The 23,179-nt window shown below is 43.3% G+C and overlaps 2 protein-coding genes across 13 annotated transcripts in view; both read right to left on the bottom strand.

Annotated features, from left to right (window-relative positions):
• The window catches only part of LOC147375134 (olfactory receptor 2D2-like), a 132,515-nt gene that overhangs the window by 60,052 nt on the left and 49,284 nt on the right, over positions 1–23,179 (bottom strand). The window lies entirely within an intron of this gene.
• The window catches only part of LOC147375135 (olfactory receptor 2A12-like), a 62,461-nt gene continuing 49,252 nt past the window's right edge, over positions 9,971–23,179 (bottom strand). For both annotated transcript variants that reach the window (XM_086383149.1, XM_086383158.1), the window contains one exon: positions 9,971–12,151. In XM_086383149.1, coding sequence (XP_086239275.1) covers positions 11,212–12,144 — 933 coding nt within the window. In that variant the 5' untranslated portion in view covers positions 12,145–12,151 and the 3' untranslated portion in view covers positions 9,971–11,211. The remainder of the gene's footprint in view (positions 12,152–23,179) is intronic.

The raw sequence follows: 23,179 nt of genomic DNA, 5'->3' as shown, positions 1-23,179 counted from the left end.
TGGCACTGATTCTCAATGGCAGCACATGGGGCTGTGAGGCAAAAAAGCAGTGCCTGCAGTATTCTCAGGAATAATCCCACACCAGCCAAATTAAAGGCAACTGCAAGATGCAAGCAGACACAAGTCCATCTCCCATGGCCCCTTTCCTACCAGAAAGTGGTATACAGCAGAAGAAGGCACAAGCTAAGACAGGAAAACATGGGATCCAGGAAATAGTGGACCCAAACTAGAAGCTCTAAAGAGACGGGGGACAGGTGTATGACAGATCTAGATTAGAGTGGGGAAATTATAAGGTGGATAAGATGGCAAAACATCAAGAAGAAATAAGGATAAAGAAGGAAAACAAGGCACAGAGAAAGATATAAGGTGATAATTAACTCAGGAAAAAAACAAAAGCTGTACTACAAAGTAAACTATTTTATAGTATACCTACTGTAAAATGATTGGTATTTAATCATAATGACATAAAACATAAACATAAAACATAATGACATAAAACAAGACTGGGAGCTGACTGTGGCTCAGATCATGAACTCCTTATTGCCAAATTCAGACTTAAATTGAAGAAAGTGGGGGAAACCACTAGACCATTCAGATATGACATAAATCAAATCCCTTATGATTATACAGTGGAAGTAAGAAATACATTTAAGTGACTAGATCTGATAAACAGAGTGCCTGATGAACTATGGATGGAGGTTCGTGACATTGTACACGAGACAGGGATCAAGACCATCCCCATGGAAAAGAAATGCAAAAAAGCAAAATGGCTGTCTGAGGAGGCCTTACAAATAGCTGTGAAAAGAAGAAAAGTGAAAAGCAAAGGAGAAAAGGAAAGATGTAAGCATGTGAATGCAGAGTTCCAAAGAATAGCAAGGAGAGATAAGAAAGCCTTCCTCAGCAATCAATGCAAAGAAATAGAGGAAAATAACAGAATGGGAAAGACCAGAGATCTCTTCAAGAAAATTAGAGATACCAAGGGAACGTTTCATGCAAAGATGGGCTCGATAAAGGACAGAAATGGTATAGACCTAAGAGAAACAGAAAATATTAAGAAGAGGTGGCAAGAATACACAGAAGAACTGTACAAAAAAGAGTTTCATGACCCAGATAATCATGATGGTGTGATCATTCACCTAGAGCCAGACATCCTGGAATGTGAAGTCAAGTGGGCCTTAGAAAGCATCACTATGAACAAAGCTAGTGGAGGTGATGGAATTCCAGTAGAGGTATTTCAAATCCTGAAAGATGATGCTGTGAAAGTGCTGCACTCAACATGCCAGCAAATTTGGAAAACTCAGCAGTGGCCACAGGACTGGAAAAGGTCAGGTTTCATTCCAATCCCAAAGAAAGGCAATGCAAAGAATGCTCAAACTACTGCACAATTCCACTCATCTCACACGCTAGTAAAGTAATGCTCAAAATTCTCCAGCCAGGCTTCAGCAATACATGAACCATGAACTTCCAGATGTTCAAGCTAGTTTTAGAAAAGGCAGAGGAACCAGAGATCAAATTGTCAACATCTGCTGGATCATAGAAAAAGCAAGAGAGTTCCAGAGAAACATCTATTTCTGCTTTATTGACTATGCCAAAGCCTTTGACTGTGTGGATCACAATAAACTGTGGAAAATTCTGAAAGAGATGGGAATACCAGACCACTTGACCTGCCTCTTGAGAAACCTATATGCAGGTCAGGAAGCAACAGTTTGAACTGGACATGGAACAACAGACTGGTTCCAAATAGGAAAAGGAGTACGTCAAGGCTGTATATTGTCACCCTGCTTATTTAACTTCTATGCAGAGTACATCATGAGAAACGCTGGGCTGGAAGAACACAAGCTGGAATCAAGATTGCCAGGAAAAATATCAATAATCTCAGATATGCAGATTACACCACCTTATGGCAGAAAGTGAAGAGGAACTAAAAAGCCTCTTGATGGAAGTGAAAGAGGAGAGGAAAAAAGTTGGCATAAAGCTCAACATTCAGAAAACTAAGATCATGGCATCTGGTCCCACCACTTCATGGCAGATAGATGGGGAAACAGTGTAAACAGTGTCAGACTTTATTTTTTGGGGCTCCAAAATCACTGCAGATGGTGACTGCAGCCATGAAATTAAAAGACGCTTACTTCTTGGAAGGAAAGTTATGACCAACCTAGATAGCATATTCAAAAGCAGACATTACTTTGCCGACAAAGGTCTGTCTAGTCAAGGCTATGGTTTTTCCAGTGGTCATGTATGGATGAGAGAGTTGGACTGTGAAGAAAGCTAAGCACTGAAGAATTGATGCTTTTGAACTGTGGTGTTGGAGAAGACTCTTGAGAGTCCCTTGGACTGCAAGGAGATCCAACCAGTCCATCCTAAAGGAGATCAGCCCTGGGTGTTCATTGGAGGGACTGATGCTGAAGCTGAAACTCCAGTACTTTGGCCACCTCATGCAAAGAGTTGACTCATTGGAAAAGACCCTGATGCTGGGAGGGATTGGGGGCAGGAGAAGAAGGGCACAACAGAGGATGAGATTGCTGGATGGCATCACTGACTCGATGGACATGAGTTTGGGTAAACTCCAGGTGTTGGTGATGGACAGGGAGGCCTGGCGTGCTGCAGTTCATGGAGTTGTAAAGAGTTGGACACGACTGAGTGACTGAACTGAACTGAACTGAACTGATACCTCTATCACATCTGCAGATGCTTGCCTAGGTCTCTAGCATGGAACAATACATCCCCTGTATCCCCGCCACCCACACACACTCTGTTACACACCTAACCTTTATTCCCACATTAAGATTCAGTGGAAACAGTGACAGATTTTATCTTTGGGGTCTCCAAAATCACTGCAGATCGTGACTGCAGCCATGAAATTAAAAGACACTTGCTCCTTAGAAGAAAAGCTATGACAAACCTAGACAGCATATTAAAAAGCAGAAACTACTTTGCCAACAAAGGTCCATATAGTCAAAGCTACGGTTTTCCAGTAGTCATGTATGGATGTGAGAGTTGGACTGAGTGCTAAAGAAGACTGAGTGCTGAAGAACTGATGTTATTTAACTGCGCGGTATTGGAGAAGACTCTTGAGAGTCCATTGGACTACAAGCAGATCAAGCCAGGCAATCCTAAAGGAATCAGTCCTGAATGTTCATTGGAAGGACTGATGCTGAAGCTGAAGCTCCAATCCTTTGACTACCTGATATGAAGAACTGACTCATTTGAAAAGACCCCGATACTGGAAAAGATTGAAGGCAGGAGGAGAAGTGGACAACAGAGGATGAGATGGTTGGATGGCATCACCGACTCAATGGATATGAGTTTGAGTAAGCTCCAGGAGTTGATGATGGACAGGGAAGTCTGGCATGCTGCAGTCCCTGAGGTCACCAAGAGTCAGACATGACTTAGCAATTGAGCAACAACAACAAGGATCCAGCTTAGTATCCATTCCACTAGGAGGCCTTTTCAGACCTATTCCACCATCTCCCACTCCCAAACCTTGATTAGGTGCTTTCTCTATTTCTCAGAACCCCTTGTGGTTATTGGCAAGTTATAACCCTGGTAATCCTAGAAGGTTCTGATAAAAGGTTTAGGCTCTAGCATCTCGGGAAAAAAATTTTCCCTCTCATATTAACTTTGTTCTCACTCATTGACCTGGAATATCTATTATAAAGTATGGATAAAGGTATGAGTATATAACCTCCTTTCAGAAATAGTAATAGCTAATGTTATTCATGGGGTTACAAAGAGTCGGACACGACTGAGTGACTGAACTGAACTGAACTGAATGTTTATTTATTTATTTTTTTTTTTAAAGTCTCTTACTATTATTGTGTTACTGTCAATTTCTCCTTTTGTTAACAGACACTGTTGGTGTTTGTCTTATGTATTGAGGTGCTCCTATGTTGGGTGCATAAATTGTAAATATCTATGAACTGAATGTTTAGAGAAAACTTTCTATGTGCCAGGCATTGCTATATGAACTTATCCTCATAACAACTCATTGAGGTAAGTACTAGTACCTCCATTTTTATAGATGGAAAAAAATAAACTAAATCATACAGAAAGTAAGTGATTCACTCCAAATTATAGGATTTCTGTGATGGACCTGGGATTTGAACCAAGGCATTTTGGCTTCAGAGCCAACTCTTAATCATTACATTCTCCTGCTACATGGAAACAGGCTCTAATTGGGAGAGGTAAAGAATGCAAACTGCACCTGTCTGCTCCTCCATTTGAGTCCCTTGAAGTTTGGCACGAGATACTACACAATCATGGCCTATAATTTATGACCACCAGATAAGACAGAATCAGACTCCTCCTAGGACAAAGAGCTAAGCTGGCAGCCATAGACTCTCTCTCCTGATAAAGCTTCCTCCATCTCCCCCATCACTTGGATGTGGGAGCCATGGGGTTGCATTGGAAGCAGAGGGAATCCATAGAAAGAGACTTGGGAAATACCATCCTGCATGCCATCCTCAGTCACTTCAGTTGTGCCCAACTTTTTGTGAACTATGGACTATATAAGCCACCAGGCTCCTCTGTCTATGGGATTCTCCAGGCAAGAATATTGGAGGAGGATATGCCCTCCTCTAGGGGATCTTCCCGGCCCCAGAATTGAACCCATATCTCCCGTGTCTCCTGCACTGCAGTCAGCTTCTTTACCCACTGAGCCACCTGGGAAGTCAATTACTGGATTAGAGCTTAGTAAATCCTTGTAAAAGCCTCCCTCCGACTCTTTGCGACCCCATGGACTGTAGCCTACCAGGCTCCTCTGTCCATGGGATTTTCCAGGCAATAGTACTAGAGTGAATTGCCATTTCCTTCTCCAGGGGTTCTTCCCAACCCAGGGATCAAACCCTAGTCTCTGGCATTGTAGACAGACGCTTTACCATCTGAGCCACCAGGGAAGTCCAGTTACTGGATTAGAGCTTAGTAAATCCTTGTAAAAGCCTCCCTCTTAGTCAACCTTGATTTCCGTAGGAATGGGGACATTATTTAATGGAAAAAAAAAAAGTCTCCTAAGATTTCGTTAACCCAGCAGTCTCTGTCACAACTTGCAACAGCCAAGGTCTTTAGAGAACAGGGGAGTGGGTCCTAATCATTGTGGTCGCTGATATCATTGTTAAAGGCTTCTCCCAGCACAACCATCATTGTCCTTTCATGACATCTCTTAGCTGGACTTGGAGATCTGGAGCTTAGGAAATTCATCTTCTGTTTCTAACTCCTAGAACATTGGTTGGCAGAGAGGACCTTCCCATATATATTTCCTAAATGAACAAATGGAAAAAGGTGGAGGTCTAGAAAGAAAAAAGGGGAAGGGACAGAAGTGTGAGATGAGGAGGAAAGAAGAGTGGGGAACAAGGGAGGGGCTAGAGGGATGTTGGGCACAGCACAGAGAGGACCTAGTGGCTGGGTGACCTGGCCACTGCTGACCTCCAGCCCCCACAGATGTCTGGATCCCACCCATAGCCCCAAGCCCAGTGACCATCTCACCCTCTGGAATCCACAGAAACAGGTCACGGAGAGAGAGAGCCACTTGTTCTTAATGGAAAGAGACTGAACAGGAAGTACTCAGGGCAACTGATTCCAATGAGGCAGGATTCCAGGCAACCCAGTCTCCAGAAAAACACTAGGCTTCTGAGAGGTGGAAGGATGAACTCCTTGCCTTTTCTCCATTGTTCAGCTCCTTGCACTTGACCTGACCGGCCCTGGCTCCTAAAGGCCTTGCCTGTCAGGTTCTCAGGTGTAGATGGAGGGAGCCTCAGCCAATTCAAGCTCCTCTCAGTGGACCAAGCTACTGAGGCTTTATGGTCCTGCTTCCTTACCAGACTTTCCTGGGAGAGCAAGGGGAGGACCATCCCCCTCCCTCCTGCCACTACCATCCCTGTGCCCCGTGAAGATGCCAGTTGGAATTCCCTGAATGTTGTCAACAAGAACCCTACAAGGAAGAGGTCCCTGTGGACAGAGCAGGAGAAAACCTCCCTATTGGGAAGGCATAGTGACCTGTCAATTTCCTTTTCCAGCCTTCTGAGGGATATGACCAGCCTAGGGGAGAGGATATTATACCTGGTCTTCTCATAGAGATGTTAAGAACCGAAGGCCTCGTGTTGATTCTCCTCTTACCTCCAAAACCCCTGTGCCCAAACTTGTCAATTAGAACATGTTTGGGTCACACCTTTATTTTTTCTGAACAACCTTGAGCAAATCAAAATCTCCCTCTATTCCTGACCAGAATAACAACTCTACTGAACTCTAACAGAAATTCTTCCTGCTGTCCCAGAGCTGGTTCTGATTACCAGTGGGGTTGGGCCAGCCATTGGTAGGAGGAGGAAGGCTGGACTCTGGATGCTGAATTTTGAGTCAGGTGGGCCTGCAGACCTCAAGGAGAAGAGGGTGGGCTGGCAAGAGAGGAGAAGCTAGGGCTGTGGCAATCCTAACAACCGGGGACTCTCTGTGGAGGTTGAGAATGCCTCTGGAAGAGACTCTTGTGGGAATTAGCTCTCATTTGCTAAAACAGGTACCTTAGAAGGTTTCTGGGTTTATGTCTGGGGAGGAGCTGAGGGAAATGGCAGGAGGTGATGATGGTACTAATGATCAAGAGCACATTAGTGGTCCTTTGGGACAGCCTCACACACAAAGCACTTTCATGCATATTTTCTCGCCAGGTCCTCCTGGCACACCTGGGAGGGAGTGTTGTGATCCTTGTTTTACAGATAATGACAATGATGGCGACCCACTGAGTGCTCGTGATGGGCCAAGTCTTGAGGGAATCAGTGATGCTCATTTTAGTCACTTCACTGCTAAGTCATTAAGGGCCTTCAAGGTCAGCATGTCCATTTCCTTACTCTCTTTTACAGCCATGAAAATTAAAGCTCAGAGAAGCAAAGTCACTGCCCTGCATGAGGTAGTGTAGGTGATTCAGACTTAGAAATCCTGCCTCCTAGCCATGTCCCCATTCCATTGACCTCACACTTCTTCTGCTTCATTCTATGAATTGGCAGAAAAAGCTGTCTACCTGTCCAGTGATAATTAGTTAATTGCAGCCATCTCATCATGCATGCCCTCAACATTTTTATCCCTGGGAATTTGTATCCCCCAGTGCTGTAAATCTTGTTTGAGCCAATGAAATACACAAAGCTCAGATAAGGTAATAGGATAGTAATAATAATGATAAGAACAGCAACAACAAAACAATAACAATAGTGATGTTAATTATTATGTGCGCATGCATGCTAAGTCACCTCTGTGGGGTCCAACTCTTTGTGATGCTGCAAGCTATGGCCTGCCAGGCTCCTCTGTCCATGGGATTTTCCAAGCAAGAATACTGGAGTTGGCTGCCATTTCCTTCTCTGGTTATTATAATAATAGTAAAATGTTATAGGTATTGTTTCATATGTGCTTTACTTATAATAACCCATGCAATATTCAAAGGTCTCAAGAAGACATCTCATCTTGAAATTCAGTGGAAACATTGTTTTGACCACCAGTGGAAACACTCAGGACTGGGACACTAACATCTTCAAGCTAGCAGAGCTCAGAGTTCCTGAAATAGGAAACACATATTCTGTGAGTGAGTTACTGGGTATAAGAGTCACAGAATCCACTCCCATTTCATGGCTTGATTCCCATGTCCATGCATTCTGGCACTGAGGAAACAATGCCACATAGTCTCTGACTCAAAACTTAAACTTAGCATCATGTTTAAAGAAATATGTAAGATAGGGTCCTATTCTTTCACACTGTTGTTCCCTACCAATAGCGATAACTGAATCTTAATAAGTCATTTCATCTTTCAACTTGTCCAGCTTATTCCAAGTGTTGGAGGCTAGTTAAGGTCACTGATTCTATAATTATGAACCCACAGAAGTGAAATGAGTTTCTTGATCAGATGCAATGCTGTCGGGATTCTCTGATGGTGGATTAGGCACACTGTGAATTCATAGATAATGATGCTAGCAAAAGCTTTGTGGGCAAAGGAAGCAAATTCATTTCTAGAATCTGTATATGTTCCCATGAAGACAAATCACTGTCCCCTCCCTGATGGAAGAGATCCAATATAATCAAACCGCCACCGGTGACAGCTGTTCTCCTGAGGCATGGTGTCATAGACTTGATCTCTGCTATTTGTGACTTAAGCACTCATCAGTAGTGGCAAACAGGTCAGCCGTGGAAAAAGGAAACCCTGGTCCTAAGCCCGTATGAATAGCCTCCATCCTCGCTTAATGGACGTTTTGCTCATACGCCCACTGAATGAGGGTCTCGGGAAAAAGCCCGACTGACATTCACAGAGCGTGTCATTTTTCCCACCTGATTTGTCTCCTCTGAAGCTGATAGCCTTTCATGAACATTCACTTGGGACACACAGATTGTGTCCACTCTAAGGAAGTCCATCCACATATCTCTCCTTTCCCCAAACTTTCTTGCCACCAATCTTTGTATCTTATGGCATGGTTACTTAGTAGCTTTTGCTCATTTTTGCATTTTCCTATGGAAATCAATCTGTGAAAACTTTCTATCTTTAAAAGTTTTAATTTTGGTAATGTATGTCTCCCTTGGAAAACATCCATTCCATCTAAGTTTGCAATTTTATTTGCATAGGGATCAGTAAACAGAGAAAGCAGAGTTGGGGAACTTAAGTTTCTTGCATAGGAATACACAGCTGATAAGTGGTAGTTTACCAATCTGCCCAAACAGCAACTTTGAGATCATTAGTGCAGAAATGGATCAAAAGGGAAAAGAATTGGAGAGGCTGACATTTCAGTCTAGTAGCAAAATATTTCCCCCAAATAGATGAACTGAGTCCCACCAGACAGGTGCTATGATCCACTCTGCCATTTTCTTTGTTCAAGGAAACAGGAAAAAGTAAAAATAAAACAAAAAACAACAATCCTCATAGGGACCAAATTAACAGAGAATTAATTAACAACATTTTTTTAACTCCACCCCTTAGTACTTGTACACTTCCTAAGAACTGCTGGTTTGTGGACTGCAAATTCCATGAGGACAGGTGTTGTGACTCTCTGTCACCAGCACCAGGAATCAGTGATGACAGTCGACAATTAATGGCTCCCATCAGTGAACTACAGGGAATCAGAGATACTGGTAAAGCTGGATTAAAACTCTGATAGCTTCCTTGATTGCTCCCTTTTTTACCTCCACACCCAAGTCATCACATGCTCTTGCTTCTTTCCCTGTCACTTCAGCACTTCCCCACTCACTGCCACCATCAAGTCTAGAATCTCAGAAATTATGCCTAGGTCTACCCCCACTAAATGTTCCTCTTTAACCCAACCGCCTCATCCATGGTCCCAAGCCATGCTTCTGAAAATACTGAGGCACCCTCTCTCCTCTACTCTGGTCCATATCCCAGGTTCTTAAAAATAGAGATTGTCTATCTTTAAGATAAAATCTATTATCATCCTGAATTACAAACTCTATTACTATCTACCCAAGTAGAGAGACAAAAAAAAGCTCATCACTTCACCCACAAGACTCTCACTACTACCCTGATTCCTGACTCTAGCTGTAGCAGAGCCACCAGGTAGACTCCACACCTTCTGGAAGGAACTCCAAGAGCCAATAAGACCTCTTCCATAGTATCCAGGCAACCCCCTTCCCCAAAGCCAGAAACAGAAAGTTCTCAAAATTTTAAGTCCTTCCCACCAGCCACATAGCTCCCTACCCTCTCCCTGGATGGAGGGAACGCTCCAACAGCCCATGGGACCCTTCACTTTCTGCCTGAAACCTCCTGGAAAAGTTGCCTGGAACTTTGCCACACCACTGGTGCTGTGGTACACACCTACCTAAACCCCTGCTTAGCTCAGCGCTGTTACATCTTCCATCCGCAAGACATCTGAGCTTTCAATGAGGCCAGAAAGAAAGCTAGATTCCCATGCTAACTCTGAGGCTTGTGCCAGGGTTCTTATATAGTCTCATATGTCATTTAGGTCCCTAGAAAGAATCAGAGGCACTGCTTACAATGTACTATACCTGTAACAACTTTAATTCTTCTATGGCTTTGTAATTCACCCTATGGTTCACAGAAAATACACTAGTTTATAGCATTTGATTTCATGCATTTCACCTACTGTGACACAGAATTTTGGAGACACAGAGGTCTTAGAGACCTTTCAATTTGAGGTGCTCATTCTATAGATGAATTAAGTGAGATCCAGAGAAAGGAAGTAAATGGCCCAACCATTTAGCAAGGTTGGGACTAGAACGCAGGTCAATTAATGTCAAGTTTGGTTCCTTCCACAAGATGATGTATAGTACAAGGTATCAGCCCCATAAACCATATTGCTTCCATGCATCAGGCCAGGTCCATGGGTTACATTGGCTCCATATACCATTGGCTTAATTTTCAAAGTTGGTCACACATATTTATTATTTTCCTGTACCACTATGGTTACCTACTACTTGACGTTCTGCTATGTCCATATACCACATCACTTTCGGGTACCATGCTTCACGGTAGTTACATGCATATTAGTGGTCCCAGTGCCTCTGTTGTAGATTACATTATCACCCACAGTATTTGCTCCTCTCACTGTAGAGGGAATACACATCCATCCCCATGCCACATGACTTGCATTACTTTTCTGTGGGAAGAAAATACTTCCTGCCCTTTTTTCAGAAGGCCTACACATAGGACTTGCTTTGGCCAACAGGATGTCAGCACAGAGATGTGTGTTCAGTTCAGTCGCTCAGTCGCGTCCAACTCTTTGCGACCACATGGACTGCAGCACACCAGGCCTCCCTGTCCATCACCAACTCCGGGAGTTCACTCAAACTCATGTCCATTGACATGTGTGTTACTTCTGAGCAGAAGCTTTAAGTGTCTTCATGTATTTCAGCCATTGTTCCCTTCTCTTTCTCATAAGTCTTACCTTTTCCAGATAGGGCCTCCTCCTTCAGGCCGGATCCAAGAATCCAATGGCAGAAGGCCACAGACTACTTACAGCTGATTGGAACATGACAAATAAATGGACTTTTACTGTGTGACCCCATGAGATTATGGAGTTGTTTCTAACTGCACCACAATGTAGAAAGATGATCAAGACAGCCATCCATGGTTTCATGTTCCACATTTGTTCCACTGCCCAAGTACTGTGTTGGTTCTATTGTATAATGTTGGCTTCATATGTTATAGATGCTGTCCCTTTCCTCGTCAATGAACACTTTACCTCAGACTCCTCCTGTCTCTCAGTTCAGCAGGCCAGTCTACCTCCCCATCACTTTGAGAAAAGCCCTCTTCATGTCCTTATTCCTCAGACTGTAGACCACAGGATTAAGCAGAGCAGTGAAGACATTATAAAAGAGTGACACCTGCTTGTCTTGCTCAGGGGAATAGCTTGAATTGGGCCTCATGTAGAGGTAGGTGGCTGGAGCATAGAAGAATGTGATCACAGTCAGGTGGGAGGCACAGGTGGAGAAAGCCTTGCAGCGGGCCTGCATGGACTTCAACTTGAGAATGGCCTGGGCAATACGGATGTAGGAGGCCACAATGATCAAGAGTGGGGCAACAACCATGAAGACACTGATGACCAGGTCCACCATTTCAATGACGTGGGTATCCATGCAAGCCAAATTTCGTACTGAGGGGCCTTCACAGAAGTAGTGGTTGACCATATTGGGCCCACAGTATGGCAGCCTCATGGTGAAAAAAGTGTGGATCAGAGAGAAGAAGAAACCACAGGCCCAGGTCCCAGCTGACAGTCGTGTGCACAGTCCCCAGCTGAGGATGACAGTATAACGCAGTGGATAGCAGATGGCCACGTACCGGTCAAAGGCCATGACGACAAATAAAATGCACTCAGTCAGGCCCATGGCACCAAAGATATACATTTGTAGCCAACAACCAGCAAAGGAGATGGTCTGGGATCGAGAAAGAAGATGCACCAGCATCTGGGGCACAGTGGTGGTGACATAGCCCATATCCAGCAGGGAGAGGATACAGAGGAAGAAGTACATGGGAGTGTGGAGATGCGTGTCCAGGCATATCAGGGTGATGATGAGCCCATTGCCAAGGACTGAGCTCAGGAAAAGAAGAAGGAAGGCACCGAAGAGGGTCCTGTTGGTCGTGGGGTCACTGGAGAAGCCAAGCAGGATAAATTCAGAAACCCAGCTCTGGTTCTGCCCTGGAGGCATCCACATGGTGGGCCTATAGGAGAATGATATGCATTTAAATATCACCTAAGATATGATAGTTTAGTAAGATCTGGAGGGAGGCAGCTGTAATATTAATTCTCAGCCCACTACCTACCTACTAACTTTTACAGTTACTTCACTTTCTGAGCCTCAGTCTCTTCTTCTGTAAAATGTGGCTAATAATACTCATCTCTCAGGGTGTTTAGGAGGAGTTGGGGAGTTGTATGTGAATCATCTCCTACAATGCCTTAAAACATTAAATAGTAGTAAATGCTCATTTGCAATCTCCCCAGGCTTATTCCCAACCCCTTAGAGCAAAGATTAGTTGCTCAAATGTCTAGTAACAATCAACTTACACAGCATCTGCTCTAGCCCCCAAAACCTGCAGATGTGAGCTTCCTCTCTACCTTAGAGATCATTTGTCTGGATGTGCGACAAGCCTCTCCTCACACTGTAAATTTGTATCTTTGACAGCTGATGATAAGAGGCATTACCAATAGAGGGCAGGGCTTCCTTGTTGGCTCAGGAGGTAAACTATCTGCCTGCAATGCAGGAGACCTGGGTTCGATCCCTGGGTCAGGAAGAGCCCCTGGAGAAAGGAATGGCAACTCACTTCAGTATTCTTGCCTGGAGAATTTCATGGACAGAGAATCCTAGCAACGTGATGATGGTAGTAGGGAGGCTCTGAGGTTGAAGCTTCAATTCTCCTTCCTCAGTTGCTCAACTAGAGAGCCACTGGGTTGGTAGCATGCAACCAAGTCACATACTCAGGCCACACACTCTCCCTACCCAGTGGTCACTTCTAGGAGAGCTCTGGCCTGTGGCTCCACCCCCACTCCCAGTAGCAGACTGTATCCTGTGGCAGTCACACCCTTTTTGAAAAAGTCTGAGCTCAGTCTTCTTTTTTCTGATCAGGGAAGATAGATAGTGGTGTCGAGAGCAGGGGGAAGGAGGGAAGTAACTCTTAAATCCTTAGTCCCTGTGTACTCTTCTTTAGCCATAAGGCAGTAGCTGCTTTTTCTTTTTTTAATTGCTACTTATGGATCTCTTCAAGTTCTTTTTTAAGGCTTTTAGCAGTTATCGACCTTTAACTAGCTAACAATTCTGTATAGTAAATTTTCCCTGTTCACATCACTGGCATGTTCTGTCTCTTCTCAGGATTGAACTGATGCAGATGCTAAATCTATGGGGAATGAATTTGATAAGGAACAGACTGTTATATAATTACAAGCTATCTATCCATAAAGTAATTATTAATTACAAAAGTAAAAAGTGGTAGCTATCAGTGGAGAAACTGGACAACATCTTAACTAAGTGACTACAATTAATGACACCGATAAGGAGTAGATAGACACCAACAATGACTTATATATTGTTTCAGACCAAAAAAACAAAACCTGAATCTAATCATGAGAAAACATCAAAGAAACCTAAGTTGAGAAATATTCTACAAAATAACTAGCTTCTGAAAGTGAAAGTTGCTCAGTTGTGTCAACTCTTTGCAACCCCATGGACTTCTCCAGGAATTCAGTCCTGGAATTCTTCAGGCCAGAATACTGGAGTGGGTAGCCGTTCCCTTCTCTAGGGGATCTTCCCAACCCAGGGATTGAACCCAGGTCTCCCGCATTGCAGACAGATTATTAATCAGCTGAGCCACCCTAGTCTTCAAAAAATATCTATCATGAAAGACAAAGAAAGTTCTAATCTGTAATAGAGGCAAGGAGACTAAAAAATGTATAATAACTATTGCAAAATGTAAAACCAGAAGAGTGGAATACTACAAATAACATTAATTTGACAACTGGTAAGCCTGGAATTTTAATTAGATTAGTTTAGATAAGTATCAGTGTTAAAATGCCTGAGTTTGACAACTACTATGTGAGAGAATATCCTTATTCTCTTACATTTTAGAAACTATTCTCTGAAGTATTAAAGGGTAAAGGAACATGATGTTTACAAATTATTCTCAACTAGTTCTGAAAATTTACAGTAACAGCAAGCTAAAAATTTAACACATCTTGTCATGGGACATACAGGTTTCTTTGTAGTATTCTTTCAGGTTTTCCGAGGATTTTTATTCTAATCCCAAAGTTTTCATTCAAATCCCAAAGAAAGTCAATTCCAAAGAATGTTCAAACTACTGCACAATTGCACTCATCTCATACACTAGTAAACTAATGCTTAAAATTCTCCAAGCCAGGCTTCAACCGCACATAAACTGAGAACCTCCAGAGGTTGAAGCTGCATTTAGAAAAGGCAGAGGAACCAGAGTTGAAATTGCAAACATCCATTGGATCATCAAAAAAACAAGAGCTCCAGAAAAAAAATCTTCTTTATTGACTACACCAAAGCCTTTGACTGTGTGGCTCACAAAAAACTGTGGAAAATTTTCCAAGAGATGGAAATACCAGACCACCTTACCTGCCTCCTGAGAAATCTGTATGCAGGTCAAGGAACAGTTAGAATAAGACATGGAACAACAGACTGGTTCCAAATTGGGAAAGGAGTACGTCAAGGCTGTATATATTGTCACCCTGCTTATTTAACTTCTATGCAGAGTACATCATGCGAAATGCCAGGCTGGATGAAGCACAACCTGGAAAGAGGAGCATGAAAAAGCTGGTTTAAAACTCAGCATTCAAAAAACTAACATTATGCCACCTAGCCCCATCACTTCATGACAAATAGATGGGGATAAAATAGAAACAGTGAAAGATTTTATTTTCTTGGGCTCAAAAATCACTGTAGATGGTGACTGCAGCCATGAAATTAAAAGATGCTTGCTCCTTGGAAGAAAAGCTATGACCAACCTAGACAGCATATTAAAAAGCAGAGACATTAATTACTTTGCCAACAAAGGTCCATCTAGTCAAAGCTATGGTTTTTCCAGTAGTTATGTATGGATGTGACAGTTGGACTACAAAGAAGGATAAGGCTGAAGAATTGATGCTTTTGAACTGTGGTGTTGGAGAAGACTCTTGAGAGTCACTTCGACTGCAAAGAGATCAAACCAGTCCATTCTAAAGGAGATCAGTCCTGAGTGTTCATTGGAAGGACTGATGTTGAAGCTGAAACTCCAATACTTTGGCCACGTTATGCAAAGAGGTGGAAAAGACCCTGATGCTGGGATAGATGGAAGGCAGGAGGAGAAGGGGACAATGGAGAATGAGTTGGTTGAATGGCATCACTGACTCGATGGACATGAGTGAGCAACCTCTGGGAGTTGGTGATGGACATGGAAGCCTCGCGTGCTGCAGTCCATGGGGTCACAAAGAGTCGGACATGAAAGAGTGACTGAACTGAACTGAACTGAGGGTTTTTAATTCCAGAAAAAGATTTTGAAAAAAATTTAAATGTGAAATAAAAATTCTTTCAGAAAAATAAAAAGTAAAATAATTTAAAGGGAGTTCTTCAGGCAGAACAAAAGTGACTGAAACACAAAAATGCAAAAAGGAATGGAGAGTCTCTCGAGGAAAGGGTAAATATAAAGTAATAATGAATATAAATCCATAATCAAGTTTTGTGAGATTTAAGACAAAAGACTAGAGATTATGGCAACAGTACACAGCAACGAAAGGGGTAAATGGAGTTAGGATCTAAATATTTAGCATAATTAGAAAAATGGTAAAACTAATATCTAGCATTTTTTCTGCTCAGTTACTCAGCTGTGTCTGACTCTTTGCAACCCCATGGACTGCAGCATGACAGGCTTCCCTTACATCATCTCCCAGAGTCTGCTCAAACTCCTGTCATTGAGTTGATGATGCCATCCTACCATCTCGTCCTTTGTCACTCACTTCTCCTCAGGCCTTCAATCTCTTCCACCATCAGAGTCTTTTCCAATGATCACTTCTCTGCTTCTGGTGGCCAAAGTATTGGAGTTTCAGCTTCAGCATCAGTTCTTTCAATGAACATTCAGGGTTGATTTCCTAGGATTCACTGGTTTGATCTCCTTGCAGTCCAAGGGACTCTCAAGAGTTCTCCATCACCATAGTTCAAAAGCATAAATTCTTCAGTGCTCGGCCTTCTTTATGGTCCAACACTCACAACCATACATGACTATGGGAAAAGCCATATCTTTATATAAACATTTGTTGGCAAAGTAATGTCTCTGCTTTTTAACATGCTGTCTAGATTGATCATAGCTTTTCTTCCAAGGACCAAGCGTCTTTTAATTTCATGGCTGCAGTCACCATCTGCAATGATTTTGGAGCCCAAGAAAATAAAATCTGTCACTGTTTTCATTGTTTTCCCTTCTATTTGCCATGAAGTGATGGGATCAGATGCTATGATCTTCATTTTTTGAATTTTGAGTTTTAAACCAGCTTTTTCACTCTCCTCTTTCACCCTCATCGAAAGGCTCTTTAGTTCATCTTTGCTTTCTGCCATTAGAGAGGTATCATCTGCATATCTGAGGTTTTAATATTTTTCCTGGAAATCTTGATTCCAGGAGACTAAAGCTTGGACATCCAGCCCAGATTTTCAAATGATGTACTCTGCGAGTTAAATAAACAAGGACAATATGCAGCCTTGATATACTCTTTTCCCAATTTGAAACTAGTCCATTGTTCCACATCCTGTTCTAACTGTTGCTTCTTGTCTTGCATACAGGTTTCTCAGGAGGCAGATCAGGTGGTCTGGTATTCCCATCTCTAAGAATTTTCCACAGTAGCTGAGATCCACACAGTCAAAGGATTTAGCCTAGTCAATGAAGCAGAAGTGGAAGTTTTTCTGGAATTCTCTTGCTTTTTATATGATCCAACAGATGTTGGCAATTTGGTTTCTGAGTCCTCTGCCTTTTCTAAATCCAGCTTGTACATCTGGAAGTATGGCTTGAAGGATTTTGAGCTAACATGTGAAATGAGCACAGTTGTGCAGTAGTTCGGACATTCTTTGTCATTGTCCTTCTTTGGGGTTGGATAAAAACTGACCTTTTCCAGTCCTTTGGCCACTGCTGGGTTTTCCAAATTTCCTGGCATACTGAGTGCAGCACTTTCACAGCATCATCTTTTAGGATTTGAAAATGCTTAGCTGGAATTCCATCACCTCCACTAGCTTTGTTCATAGGTGGGCTTCCTAAGGCCCACCTGACTTCATGCTCCAGTATGTCTGACCCTAGGTGAGTGACCAAACCTTGTGGTTATCCAGGCTATTAAGACCATTTTTGTACAGTTCTTCTGTGTATTCTTGCCACCTCTTCTTAATCTCTTCTCAGATCTGTTCCACCATCTCCCACTCTCAAACATTTATTAGATTGTTTCTCTGTTTCTTAGAACTCCTTGTAGTTTTTGGCAAGGTATAACCCTAGAATGTTCTAGATTGTTCTGATATAAAGTTTGAGCTCTAATACATTGAGAAAAATTTCTCCCTCTCATGGTAACTTTATTCCCACTCAGTGAGTTGGAATATTTATAATAAAGTATGGATAAAGGGGTGAGTGGCAGGCTCCCCCGTGGCTCAGTCATAAAGTATCTACCTGCAAGGCAAGAGTTGCAGGAGACACGAGTTCAATCCCTGGGTCAGGAAAATCCCCTGGAGAAGGGAGTGGCAACCAACCCAGTATTCTTGCCTGGAGAATCCCATAGACAGAGGAGCCTGGTGGGCCATAGTCCATAGTGTCTCAGAGAGTCAGACATGACTGAAGCGATGGGCAGGCATGCACAAAGGAGTGAATATATAAACTTCTTTCAGAGATATTAATAGCTACTGTTTAGTGAAAACTTTCTGTGTGCCAGGCATTGCTACATGAATTGATCTCAGCCTCATAGCAACCCATTGAGGTAAGTACTAGTACCTACACTTTTAAGATGGGAAAAAAACAAACTAAGCCATAGAGAAAGTAAGTGATTCACTCCAAATTATACTGTTTGCGTGATCGAACCTGGGATTTGAACCAAGGCAGTTTGGCTTCAGGGCCAACTCTTAATTGTTAATTTCTCCTGCTGGAGGTGAACAGGCTCTAAGCAGGAGGGCCAAAGAATGCAAACTGCCCCCATTTGCTCCTCAATTTGAGCTTCTTGAGGCTTGGCACAAGGTACTTTAGAATCATGGCCTACATGTTACAGCCACCAGATAAGAAAGAATCAGATCTCTCCTAGGATAAGGGAATAAAGTGGCAGCCACAGACTATCTCTCATGATAGTGTCCTCCATCTGCTCCCATCACTTGGAGGTGGGAAACCATGGGGTTGTACTGGAAGCAGAAGGCATCCATAGCAAGAGACTTGGGAACTGATTACCATACTAGAACTTAGTAAATCTTTGTCAAATCCCCTCTCTTAGTCAACCTTGATTTCCAAAGGGAATGGGGACTGTCATTTAGTGAAAATTAAAAGTCTCCTAAGATTCCATTAAGCCAACAGTCTCTGTCCTAATTCACAAAAGCCCAGGTCTCTAGTGAAGAGGGGAGTGGGAACTAATCATTGTGGTCGCTGATGTCATTGGTGAAGGCTTCTCCCAGTATAACCATCATTGTCCTTTCGTAATGTCTCATATCTGGACTTGGAGATCTGAAGCTCAAGAAATTCATTTTCTGCATCTAACTCCTAGAACTTGGCTTGGCAAGAGGACCTGTCCATATATAGTTCCTAAATGAACAAATGGGAAAAGGAAGAGGCCTAGGAAGAAAGAATGGGGAGGGGACTGAGATGTGAAGTGGGGAGGAAAGAAGAATGAGGAACAAGGGAGGGGGCTAGAGGGATGTTGGGGAACAAGCATGGAGAGGACCCAGTGACTGAGTGACCTGGCTACCTCTGAACCCCAGGCCCACAGATGTCTGGATCATACCCATAGCCCCAGCCCAGTGACTACCTCACCCCTCACTCATTCACACATCACAGAGAGACTGTTACTTGTCCTGAAGAGGAAGAGACTCAACAGGAAGCACCCAGGGCAACTGAGTCCAGTGAGGCAGGATTCCAGGCAACCCAGTCTCCAGAAAAACACTAGGCTTCTGAGAGGTGGAAGGATGAACCCCCTGGCTTCTCTCTATGATTCAGCTCTTTGCACTTGACCCGGCCAACCCTGGCTCCTGAAGGCCTTTCCTATCAGGTCCTCAGGGTTAGATGGAGGGAGGCTTGGCCCATCCATCCTTCTCTCAATGGACCAAGCTGTTGAGGCTTTATGTCCTGCCTCCTTACCAGGCTTTTCTGGGAGACGGAGGGGAGGGCCATCTTCCTGCTTCCTGCCACTGTCTCTGTCCCTGGTGGGGATGCCAAGATGGAATTCTCTAAATGTTGTCAACAAGAACCCCACAAGAAAGAGTCTAGGGTTAGAGCAGGAGAAAACCCACCCCGTTGGGGAGACACAGTGACCTGTCCTTTCTTTTTCCAGCTTTCTGAGGAATATGACCAGTCCAGGGGAGAGGAAATTATACCTGGTTTTCTTGCAGAAATGTCAAGAACTAAAAGCCTCATGTTGATTCTTTTCTTACTCCCAAACCCCTGTGCCCCAATGTGTCAATTAGAACATGGCTGAGTCATACTCCTATTCTTTACGGTGGGAGATTCTGAGCAAATCAAAATCTTCCTCTGTTACTGACCAGAATAGCAACTCTACCTGAACTCTAATTGAATTTCTTCCTGCTGTCCCAGAGCTGGTTCTGATCACCAGCAGGGTTGGGCCAGCTGGGGCATTGGTAGGAGGATGAAGACTGGACTCTGGATGCTGAATTCTGAGCCAGGTGGGCCTGCAGGCCTCAAGCAGATGAGGGTGGGCTGGCAAAAGGGAAAAAGCTAGGGCTGCGGCAGTCCTAACAATGGGGGACTCTCTGCGGAGGTTGAGAATACCTCTGGGAAGGACTCTGGCAATTATCTCTTGTTTGCTAAGACAGGTGCCCCAGAAAGTTTTCTGATTTTATGTCTGGGGACGGAGCTGAGGGAAATGGCAGGAGGTGGTGATGGTAATAATGGTCAAGAGCATCTCAATGGTCCTCTAGGACAGCTCCATGCACAAAGCACTTTCATGTGACTTTTCTCACCGGGTCCTCCCAGTACTCCTGGGAGGGAGGTCTTATGGGAGGGCAGTGTCATGGTCCTGGTTTATAGATGATGACAATGATGTTGGTTCACTGAGCACTTGTGATGGGCCATGTACTGAGGGAGTCAGCAATACAGGTTTTGGTCATTTAGTGCTCTCTAAGGGATAAAGGGGCTTCAAAGTCAACATGTCCAGTTCCTTATTCTCTTTTACAGCCATGAAAACTACAGCTCAGAGAAGCAAAGTCATCGCCCTGCAGGAGTTAGTGTAGGTGATTCCGACCTAGAAGTCCTTTTTCCCAGTCAGAGACCCATTCAATGGACCACAGGCTCCTTCCCCTGCTTCATTCTCTAGGAGTCTGAAGAAAAACTGTCCACCTGTCCATCTCATCGTGCATGCCTTCAACATTTCACCCCTGGGTGTTTGTATCCCCCGATGCTATAAATCTTGTTTGAGCCAATGAAAGTACACAAAGTTCAGACAAGGTAATGGTATAGTAATAATAATGGTAAAGAAAAAAACAGCAAAACAATAGCAACAGTGGTGATAATGATTACGGTTGCATGCATGCTAAGTCACTTCAGTGGTGTTCAACTCTTCATGATCCTATGTATTGGAGCTGCCAAGCTCCTCTGTTCATGGGATTCTCCAGGCAAGAATACTAGAATGGGTTGTCATTTCCTTCTCCAGAAATTATTATAATAATAGCAAAACCTTATAGGTTTTGTTTCTTATGTGCTTTACTTACAATAACCCATTTATATCCATCTAGAGATGACTTCTCATCTTCAACTTCACTGGGAACATTGATTTAACCACCAGTGGAAAAACTCTCTACTGGGACACTAAGATCTCCAAGCTAGCAGATTTCAGAGTTCCTAAAATAGGGAAAAATATTCTGTGAGTGAGTTACTGGGTATAAGTGTCACAGATTCCACTTCCATTTCACTGCTTGATTCCCATATTTACGCATTCTTGGATGGGAGGAAACAGCGCCATATAGTCTCTCTCAAAGCATAAACTTAGCATCATGTTCACTTTAAAGACATATGTAAGATAGGCCCTATTCTTTCAAGGAATTTTTACTGACGTGTAACAATAACTGAGTCTTAATAAGCCATTCCACTTTTCAATTAGGCCACCTTATCCTAAGCAATTCCAAAGAATGCTCAAACTACCACACAATTGCACTCATCTCACACGCTAGTAAAGTAATGCTCAAAATTCTCCAAGCCAGGCTTCAGCAATATGTGAACCGTGAACTTCCTGATGTTCAAGCTGGTTTTAGAAAAGGCAGAGGAACCAGAGATCAAATTGCAAACATCTGCTGGATCATAGAAAAAGCAAGAGAGTTCCAGAAAAACATCTATTTCTGCTTTATTGACTATGCCAAAGCCTTTGACTGTGTGGATCACAATAAACTGTGGAAAATTCTGAAAGAGATGGGAATATCAGACCACCTGATCTGCCTCTTGAGAAATTTGTATGCAGGTCAGGAAGCAACTGTTAGAACTGGACATGGAACAACAGACTGGTTCCAAATAGGAAAAGGAGTACGTCAAGGCTGTATATTGTCACCCTATTTATTGAACTTATATGCAGAGTACATCATGAGAAACGCTTGACTGGAAGAAACACAAACTGGAATCAAGATTGCCGCAGAAATATCAATAACCTCAGATATGCAGATGACACCACCCTTATGGCAGAAAGTGAAGAACAAGTAAAAAGCCTCTTGATGAAAGTGAAAGTGGAGAGTGAAAAAGTTGGCTTAAAGCTCAACATTCAGAAAACGAAGATCATGGCATCTGGTCCCACCACTTCATGGGAAATAGATGGGGAAACAGTGGAAACAGTGTCAGACTTTATTTTTTTGGGCTCCAAAATCACTGCAGATGGTGACTGCAGCCATGAAATTAAAAGACGCTTACTCCTTGGAAGGAAAGTTATGACCAACCTAGATAGCATATTCAAAAGCAGAGACATAACTTTGCCAACAAAGGTTCGTCTAGTCAAGGCTATGGTTTTTCCAGTGGTCATGTATGGATGTGAGAGTTGGACTGTGAAGAAGGCTGAGCACCGAAGAATTGATGCTTTTGAACTGTGGTGTTGGAGAAGACTCTTGAGAGTCCCTTGGACTGCAAGGAGATCCAACCAGTCCATTCTGAAGGAGATCAGCCCTGGGATTTCTTTGGAAGGAATGATGCTAAAGCTGAAACTCCAGTACTTTGGCTACCTCATGCGAAGAGTTGACTCATAGGAAAAGACTCTGATGCTGGGAGGGATTAGGGGCAGGAGGAGAAGGGGACGACAGAGGATGAGATGGCTGGATGGCATCACTGACTCGATGGACAGGAGTTTGGGTAGACTCCGGGAGTTGGTGATGGAGAGGGAGACCTGGCGTGCTGTGGTTCATGGAGTCACAAAGAGTCAGACACGACTGAGCGACTGAACTGAACTGAACTGATCCTAAGTTTTGGAGGTTAAATAAAACTATTGATTCTATAATTATGAGCCCATAGATGTAAAATGAGTTTCTTGATCAAATACAATGCTGTGGGGATGCCCTGATGGTGGGATTAGGCATGCTCTGAAATCAAAGATCATGATGCTAGCAAAAGCTTTATGGGCAGGGGAAGAAAATCTGTATCTAGAATCTGCTTATGTTCCTATGAAGACAGATCATTGTCCCCTCCATGGTGTAAGAGATTCAGTGTATCATACTGCCACAGGTGGCAGCCTGCTCTCCTGGAGAATGGTGTCATAGAGTTGACCTCTGCTCTTTGCCCATGAAGCACTCGTTAGTAGTGGTAGCCAGGTCAGCTGTGGAAAGGGGAAGTCCGTTTTGAGCCCATGTGGACAGCCTCTATGCTGGTAACATGGGCACTTTGCTCATGTGTTTACTGAACAAAGATCTGAGGGGTAAACCTGACTGACATCCACAGAGTGTGTCATTTTGTTCCACCTGATTTGTCTCCTCTGCAATTGATACTTTTTTATGAATATGCATGTGTGACACAGTCTGTGTCCACTCTGAGGAAGTCCATCCACATACATCTCCCCTC

Source organism: Bos grunniens, chromosome 3, assembly GCF_055505025.1.
Source record: "Bos grunniens cultivar Pamir isolate PY7600 chromosome 3, Bosgru_T2T1.0, whole genome shotgun sequence".
Lineage (NCBI taxonomy): Eukaryota > Metazoa > Chordata > Mammalia > Artiodactyla > Bovidae > Bos > Bos grunniens.
This window is presented reverse-complemented; position numbering and strand designations above follow the sequence as displayed.